The sequence below is a fragment of the Hordeum vulgare genome, chromosome 3H (assembly GCF_904849725.1).
Source record: "Hordeum vulgare subsp. vulgare chromosome 3H, MorexV3_pseudomolecules_assembly, whole genome shotgun sequence".
Lineage (NCBI taxonomy): Eukaryota > Viridiplantae > Streptophyta > Magnoliopsida > Poales > Poaceae > Hordeum > Hordeum vulgare.
Window position 1 is genome coordinate 5,085,148 of NC_058520.1, and position 9,316 is coordinate 5,094,463.

At 42.8% G+C, this 9,316-nt stretch overlaps 1 protein-coding gene across 1 annotated transcript; it reads right to left on the reverse strand.

Annotated features, from left to right (window-relative positions):
- Positions 1-6,712: 6,712 nt before the first annotated feature.
- LOC123441262 (LEAF RUST 10 DISEASE-RESISTANCE LOCUS RECEPTOR-LIKE PROTEIN KINASE-like 2.4) lies at positions 6,713-8,944 on the reverse strand. Its single transcript, XM_045117749.1, has 4 exons — positions 8,205-8,944; positions 7,937-8,106; positions 7,428-7,842; positions 6,713-7,352 (listed from the first exon to the last, which is right to left on the reverse strand). The coding sequence occupies exons 1-4, from the start codon at positions 8,942-8,944 to the stop codon at positions 6,713-6,715; spliced, it is 1,965 nt and encodes a 654-aa protein (XP_044973684.1).
- Positions 8,945-9,316: the final 372 nt, after the last annotated feature.

Sequence of the window (9,316 nt, forward strand, 5' to 3'; positions counted from 1 at the left end):
GAATCTCAAACAAGTAACATACCGAAGGACAAAGGGAATGACATACGGGATTATATGAATCCTTGGCACTGAGGTTCAAACGATAAGATCTTCGTAGAATATGTAGGATCCAATATGGGCATCCAGGTCCCGCTATTGGATATTGACCGAGGAGTCTCTCGGGTCATGTCTACATAGTTCTCGAACCCGCAAGGTCTGCACACTTAAGGTTCGACGTTGTTTTATGCGTATTTGAGTTATACATTTGGTTACCGGAAGGTTTTCGTGCATTACCGGAAAAGTTTCGGGCTCATTGGTAGTGTACTGGGAGTGCCGGGAGGGGTGCCGGCGACCATCGGGAGGGGTGTCACGCCCCAAGGGGTCTCATGGGCTATGGGAAGAGATAAACTAGCCCCTAGTGGGCTAGAATAAGTTCCCACTAAGGCCCATAAGGTTTGAGAAGGAAAAAACACAAGGTGGAAAGAGTTTCCAAGTGGGAAGGTGGAATCCTACTCGAAGTAGGATTGGAGTAGGACTCCTCCACCTCCAATTTCGGCCAAACCTTTAGGTTTTGAGGCTGCCTCCTCCCCTTCCTCCCTCCTATATATAGTGGGGTTTTAGGGCTGATTTGAGACAACTTTTGCCACGGCAGCCCGACCACATACCTCCACGGTTTTACCTCTAGATCGTGTTTCTGCGGAGCTCGGGCGGAGCCGTGCTGAGATTAGATCACCACCAACCACCGGAGCGCCGTCACGCTGCCGAAGAACTCATCTACCTCTCCGTCTCTCTTGCTGGATCAAGAAGGCCGAGATCATCGTCGAGCTGTACGTGTGCTGAACGCGGAGGTGCCGTCCGTTCGACACTAGATCGGAGCGGATCGTGGGACGGATCGCAGGACGGTTCGTGGGACGGTTCACGGGGCGGATCGAGGGACGTGAGGACGTTCCACTACATCAACCGCGTTTCTTAACGCTTCTGTTGTGCGATCTACAAGGGTACGTAGATCGGAAATCCCCTCTCGTAGATGGACATCACCATGATAGGTCTTCGCGCGTGTAGGAAATTTTTTGTTTCCCATGCGACGTTCCCCAACAATAGTTTCATCAAAACAAGCAACCAACTCAACAAAAACAGAATCTGTCAAAAACAGACCAGTATGTAGCAATCTGTATACTTCGTATACTTCTGATATCTCAACAATTCTGAAAAATTACGACTGCCTGGGCAAAAGGCATATCAACCAGCAGCAAAAAGAATAAACTCAAAAGCTCTTTCTGAATAAAAATGAAAAATCATCTCTTGAGAGAAAAGTTTCTGTCTTTTTCCAACAGGATTAAGCAACCATCACCAAGACTAGTGATAAAGGTTTTGCTTGGCTCAAACACAAAAAGAAACACAAAAAACACAATCATAATAGAATTATGATGTGTGGACGCAATAAAACAGAAAGAAAAGGATAAATTCATTGGGTTGCCTCCCAACAAACGCTATTGTTTAACGCCCTTAGCTAGGCATTGATAAATCAATGATGCTCACACAAAAGACAAGAATTGAAGCACAACGAGAGCATCATAAAGCATGTGAAAATCACATCTAAGTCTAACATACTTCCTATGCATAGGCATTTATAGGAAAACAGATGGTCAAGACAACCAATAGTTGCCATATGCAAGGAAGAAGAAAGAGACAATAGCAATCTCCACATAACGAGAGGTAATTTGGTAACATGAAAGTTTCTACCATAATATTTTCCTCTCTCATAGCAATTACATGTGGGATCATAATCAAATTCAACAAAATAGCTATCATAAAGGATATTATTTTCATGATCCGCATGCATGCAAAGTTGACGCTCTTCAAAAATAGTGGGATTATCATCAACTAAAGTCATGACTTCTCCAAACCTACTTTCAATCTTATTGCAAACATCATATTCATCATGAGGCTTAAATGAATTTTCAAGATCATAAGAAAAATCATCACCCCATTCATGATCATTGCAACAAGTAGAGGACATAGCAAAACTAGCATCCCCAAGCTTAGGGTTTTGCATATTTTTAGCATGATTGACATTAATAGAATTTATAATGAAATCATTGCAATCAAGCTTTTCCTTCGAGGAGCCCTCGTGAATCACTTCATAAATTTCTTCATCACGATTTTCAGATTCACGCATCTCAAGCAAAACTCCATAGAGAAGGTCAAGTGCACTCAACTCACTAGCAATTGGATCAACATAATTGGACCTCTTAAAGAGATTAGCAAGTGAATGAGGATCTATATCAATAGATTTTCAGCAAGCGAAGATGCAAGCATATTGAAGGCACATGGCAACACAAGCAAACATAAAACAAGCGAACGAAAAAGGCAAATATTTTTGTAAATTTTTGTTTTTCGGAAGTGGGGGAGATGAAATCGAGAGGCAAAAAAAGTAAATGCAAGAGATGAGCCGACTGGCGGGCCAGGGGCGGACGAGCGCGCGCGTCCCGCCCGTCCGCGCGCTGTCCGTTTTACCCCAAAATCGACGCAAAGTTGGGCCGGGGATGGGTCGAAAACGGACACAAAACGGACAAACGTCCGCTTGCTCCCACGCGCTGGGCCGTTTGTTTTGTCCGTTTTACCCCAAACGAACACAAGCGGACAGGATGGGGTCGCGTGGTGGAGTTGGCCTAAGTCTCAGTAGACGTCAGTAGCAGTGTAAGTTTCTGAGTACTTCATAAATTATGGATACGTTGAAGACGTATCAAGGGTGTTTAGCTCGCCCGATGCGTGTTACCGGTAGCATAGTTTACGTGTGCCGGGTATTTCACGATCGGCTTTGTAAGAGAGCTACCTCCATATTGTATCATTCGGCCGTGTACTTCTATGTTTGTTCCTTTAAAACAGAGCGAAAACCTGTTTTAAGAGTAGGGGTAAAATAATGTTTGTGAAGGGTAGACTAGCGCATGTTGAAGGCTCCGTATTGAAAACGTGTTGAATCTCACGTGATCATTGGACAGTTTGACTAATCATGTCTTTTCTCAAAAATCTCAGCAATCCATAAGCACTAGCCATTGCCGTAGGAAGGGCACCCTTGTCATGTACTAGAAGCCCAGTGTGGCGGTCTACCAGAATGAATGGCGCCGTCGTTGTTGCGTGAGCAGGGTCTTGTTTTTCACTCCTAAGGTGACGGAGGAGTTTTTTTTTAGCAACCCGTAGGAAGAAGGAGTGCATCTGGCTCCTGTTTACATTCAGCAAAAAGGACACAAGTAAAGTTGGAATGCCCAGCCCATCAAAAGCACGCGACGGGTCCATGGAGGCCCAATTTATGGACCAATGCCATGAACAAATAAAATGGAAACCCTAAACCCCAGTCACTTGACTTTATCCTCCACGTACTCTCTAGCTTTAGCGGCACCGAAATGGACGTCGTGATAGCCCGCCGCCGCCTTTCCCGAATCCACGCAAGCAAGGGTGACGCAGGAATGCTTCGTGCTGCCACCACCGTAGCTCTTTGACGTCGCTTGACTCTTTGCCAGATGATATGCTCGAGTCGATACACCTTCGTCTCCCACGACAGCCTTCATCTCCTTCGCGGGAGTTTGTGATCGACGCGATAACAACCCAACTAGCTCACACAGTGTGATTACATACATGTTTTTCCGTCATTACATCTTTGTTCCTTTTCTCTTTTAAATTCGGTTTTTTTCTTCAACTGGATGAACTTTTCTTCAAACACATGAACATTTTTTTTAAACAATGAACTTTTTTCAATTTTTTGAACATATTTTCCAATTTTATTTTTTTTCAAAATAGATTATTTATATAAAACACATTGATGAATTTTTTTAAAATTTGTTATGTTTTTTAAAATAACTGACTCTATATTCAAAATTGAGAAACTTTTTCCAATATCGAGGAGCTCTTTTCAAAACCTAATGTTTTTAAATGATGAAATTAAAAAAAATGATTTTTTTTCATATTTCATTGAACAAGTCATTCTTTGACTGAGGAATCAAATAAGAAAAGAAAACTGTTGCGTAGGGAGCAGCCAAGCAAGGATCAAGCTTTGCTGGGCCGCGACCCGCTTGGAGGCGCACATGACCGTCGACTCACATTCCTCGCGCTGAATACGCCATATAGGAGCACCCCGCCAACGGGGCAACGCTGGACTAAACGGGGATCATCTAATGAAGCAATCAAGGACAACTCCTATTGGGTGCTCGTAGCACTAGTCATAGTGATTTTCCTACACTTCTTGTTTTGAGAAATAGTGATTTTCCAACACGACGCAAACAACCCTATTCCGATGGATTTTATGTGGGCCTGCCCATTAATAGTTATTTTTGGTCGCCGGTTTTAGGAAGCTTCCCGGCCGGTTTTCGGAAGCTTCAGGCCAGTTCTTGCATTTTGGTTTCGTGGATGGGTTTTATTTGGTTTTTTGTTTTCTTTTTACATTTTCCTTTTGTTTTATTTTACTTTCATACTCTCCTTTTTACCTTTCCTTCTCTTTTCTGAAATCATTGAACTTTTTTGAAATCCAAGAAGTTTGTTTTTGAAATCATGAACTTTTTCTAAATTCTTGAACTTTTTACAAACCCAGGATTTTTTTTCTATCCCTTGAACCTTTTTGGAGATTGTGAACTTTTTCCGAATCCACGATCTATTTTTTAATCCTTCAATTTTTATAACCCTTTAACCTTTTCAAATCCCGGCTTTTTTGACCTCTTAAACTTTTTCGAGTTTGTGAACCTTTTTTGAAACCATGATTCTATTGGAATTCCTTATTTTTTAATAAATTGGCTGATTTGTTTAAAAAAAACACCTTCTTTTAAAAACTCGATGGGTTAATAGTAGACCGGTCAACCATGGTCATCGAACCGGAAAAACGACGCATTCCGAGGGAGCAAATAATCTAATAGTACTAACTAAAGTGGGGCAAATCATCTAATCGCCAAGTAATACATGACAGATCATCCAATCTCCCCAGAAGCTATAGGCCGACCGAATAAAAATGGGTCACATGCGACCTAACACTAGCACCGCGTGTGACATGGATACTCTCAGGCCGGACCGTGAATACGAGCCTCTCACAAACTCCTAAGGCCTTTTTAGGTTCGAGCCTGATCCACGTATATCAGCAGGATTCTCATCGGGATCCACATGTAACAGCCTCAATGGGGAATAGATCCCGGTTGAGGCCCAAAGGCAAGTTTGGTTTAGCTGGGGCGTGGATGTTCCACGGCTCAATAAACCATGTTCCTCTCTACTCCATGATGGGAAAATGAATCGCCCTCCATGCGACAATTGATTGGAGTAGCGAGAGGGATTGGTGACATGATGGATGACCACCCAATCCACACGCCAATCAGATCCACTAGGGGATTGATTCCCTGATAACCAAATAAGGTCTAAAAGGAACCACTCGCTCACCGTGCCAAAGAAAATTTCCAAGTTAAAATGCACTAACTGGTTTGTCCGCTTTTGCTTTCATTCTTTTCCTGTTGGAAGACTGCTTTTGCTTTATGTTCCCAAGTCAAAATTCACATCAATTATTCACAAAATTAACCGAAACTTACACCCAATCTTTCCCTTCCCATTGATGATGACGACGACGACGTCCATTTATTATTTATATGTGCAAGTCACGCTCAGCCCAAAACATCAACCATATGGCAATATGTCACGAATTCCTCCACAATAATTAAGGAAGTGACTTGTGCAGCTACCACGTTATTCTTACCAACTGCTAACCCACGCATAATAATTCTTTAAACGTTTAAAAAATGCCACCAAAAGAAATCAACAATTTCAAATATACATGAGTAAGACTGAAGCCATAGACCGGCAGGTATTTCTCTTCCCAACTACGTACTCCCTCCGTCCCATATTATGAGATGCTTTTTGACACGACACTAGTGTCAAAGAATGTTTTATATTATGGGACAGGGGAGTACCGACAATGACATCCATTTTCTTGACAATAGTGCGGCCGAGAATGACATACATTTGGAATTGGAATTTCTCCATGAAGATAGTGCACACCTCCATTTCAGCATCTCTTCTATGACTAAGGACTGAAGCTATCAGGTAGCGCGGTCCACTCCATCATTTCTTCTATGACTAAAGACTGACCGCTCCATCTCTTCCCTTTTATTCCATATATGTGAGAAATATACACACAAAAAAGGACAATTTGTGGATTTATAGTAACTATATAGACCCATAATTTTCTGTGCTTAATGTAAGACACAAACGGAAACATTAATTTCTCCATAAAATCTTACTAAAACATAATTTACATCTAGATATGTTTTTAAAAAAATTGAAAAATCAAAATGGAGTTTTCGATCGAGCTCAGCAAGTCCAGGACCCATTTGGGTTTTTCTGAGCTGCGGTTCTCCATCTCCCCAACATCTGCCTAGTACGTGAAAACATGATTGCTTCCGCCAAATTTAAATAAACATTTCATACAGAATCAGCGCTTGGCTTCAGGGATATTTGGTGCTGATGCCCAGCATTTCATCAAAACATCAAAACACAACAATAGTTCATATAAAAGTTAAGCATAGCAGGAAACACAGATCTGATCAGCAACCGCTGAAGCAAAATATCGTATACAACAAGGCTTGAACATACTGGCTGGAGTACACAACATAAGAAACACAGCACATTATTTAATATTCGATATAACTACAGCCATAGTTTTGTTTCCTCGTTAGGTAAGTGCATCACTTCATCGTACATTTTGTTACACACCAATATTTTCACTCATATCCTCCTGAGAGATTTCAGTCAACTCGGACGACAAGTGGTAAGTATTCTTGGTATGGGCATGCCCATCATCACAGAAGAATGGCCTAGAAGGCATCTGCAATGTATCCCCGCCGCCTTCGAGCATCTCTATAACCTCACTCATCGTTGGCCTGTCATGACACTTCATCTGAATGCACCAAAGTCCAATAATACACAACTTCCTCTCCAGCTCATGCATCTCAGTATCAACATGAGCAGATATCTCACCAATATTTTCTTGTTGAATTAGTCGGTCATACACCCACGACGGGTAGTACGCTTGGCTTGAGTTCGCCGCGTTCGGATCAGCGTTCCTTCTTCCTCCAGCCATCTCCAGCAGTAGCATCCCAAAGCTGTAAACATCGGACTTGCTTGATATGACACCAAAGCTCCTAGATATCATCTCGGGAGCTATGTACCCAATAGTTCCCCGTAGTGCTCTCGATGGCAAAAAGCTGTTGTCCCTTGGGTATAGTTTGGCGAGCCCGAAATCAGCAACTTTTGGGATGAAATTGCTATCAAGAAGGATGTTGTGGGGCTTGATGTCAAAGTGGAGAATCTGCATCTCGCACCCCTGATGCAGGTAGTCAATCCCCCTGGCAATGCCCAAAGCAATCTCGTTGAGCTTGTCCCAAGAGAAGGTCTTCTCGCTCTCTGACGAGAAGATGTACTTGTCAAGAGAACCTCGAGGCATATACTCATACACAAGCGCCCTCCTCATCTCCTCTGAGCAGAAACCCATGAGACGCACCACATTGATGTGGTGGATCCTGCCAATGGTTGAAACTTCACTGATGAAATCTTCTCCATTGCAGCTGGCATTGCCCTCAAGCATCTTGACTGCGACATGAACATTGCCTGGCAATAGCACACCCTTAAACACGGAGCCATAGCCTCCCTGACCCAGCTTATCTCTGAAATGGCTTGTGACTGCGGTGATGTCGGTGTAAGCATACCTCATCGGACCGACCATTTGCTGCATTCGGAGGAACTTCTCTACTGCATCAATTGTTATCCTTGTTTTCCAGTATTTGTGGGTGAGGAAGATCAATACAGCCAGGGGCGCCAACATGAATCTGCATATTACTGCATAAACAGGTTCATTCATTTTAATAACGGTATGAACGAAGCTCAATACAATAGCTTGGATCATCAAGAAGAATATATAATTCAGACATACCAGCAATCCACTTCACGAGCCACATGATACCGGCTGTTACATTGGAGGGTCGAAAATTCTTGTGTAGTACTAGAACTAGAAGAGCATCGATCGCGCATGCCCCGAAATAGAGATCCGCAGTAGCAAGGAACAAAAACAAATCTTTAACAGTTTTTACTTCACCAAGCTCACTGTAAGACCATGGCACATCGCCACATTACGGAAATGAAACTTTAGAAAGACTAAAGTGTACAGGAATCAAATACGAAAAGTGTTATACCAAACTCACCGTATCGACTCCGTTAGGCATTCAGTGATGCCTTCCTGCACAGGAAATCGAACAGTGAATCCATTTCTCATGGATTCTATGGTATCTGCATAACTTGCATTCGCTAGTTGTGGAGTATCCCAAGTACCCAAAGGAGTCATTGCCAAATATCCACAAGAAGGTTCGAGGCTCCCAACAGCACCAGAGTCAATGCCAGTTAACACATAGACAAACGAATAGCTGGTGCTCATGCAAGTGACGGGCATGTACATACCATTGTTCCCTACTTCCTGAGAACATCTAACGAAGCTAGCGAAACTGTGTCCAAGAAGCACTACTTCACCTTCAGGGTGTGAGGTATCTGGACCATATTTGTGTTCATAAAAAGGCCGATTCCACTGAGGAAGAGGGCACTGGCTGGGTAAATCCAAGACGGCGTCAACAACCCAGAAGTAAGAAACGATACCATTGTGACTGAGGTTGATGCGAGACACATGGTATGTTGCATTGTTGATGCGAATTGTAGCCTTGGTAGCACTGCAAACTAGCTCGTAAGACTGAAAACCACACCAGGGTGGATCACTTGCCTGACGGAATGGAGATGATACGTCCCGGAGAGGGCCACAAGAAAACGAAGGACAGTCACGCCAATGAAGTCGCCCTTGAACACGATTTGGAACAAGAACTGCAATCACAGATAAGACAGTTAAGGCTTTCAAGGCAGTGAGATGGTGGAAGTGGAACGCAATCGATCTTGCCATGGCAGACTGGTTTGGAGAACCACACATGCATGCATATGATATAATAATTGATTAAGAAGGTTAGGTGCCTAAGATAACTCCCTGCTGGCTATATACAAATATATGGTTGTGATGGCATTGTCTGACTTAAAAGAAGTAAAAATGCAGTTGGTCTTCTGGATGTGACAGAGGAAAACCAGTACTTCGTTCCAAATCCAATTGTGTCCAGTCAAGGTGATGTGCCAGTTGTGGAAAATGAAGCCATCAATTATTACTATTTGTTTGACTAATCAACACTGATAGCAAGCAAGCACTGAATGACAATGCTTCATTTTTCTGAAACACAGCACGGCAGAAGTTTCATTGGCAACTGGAATTCCTCCTTGTCCTGTT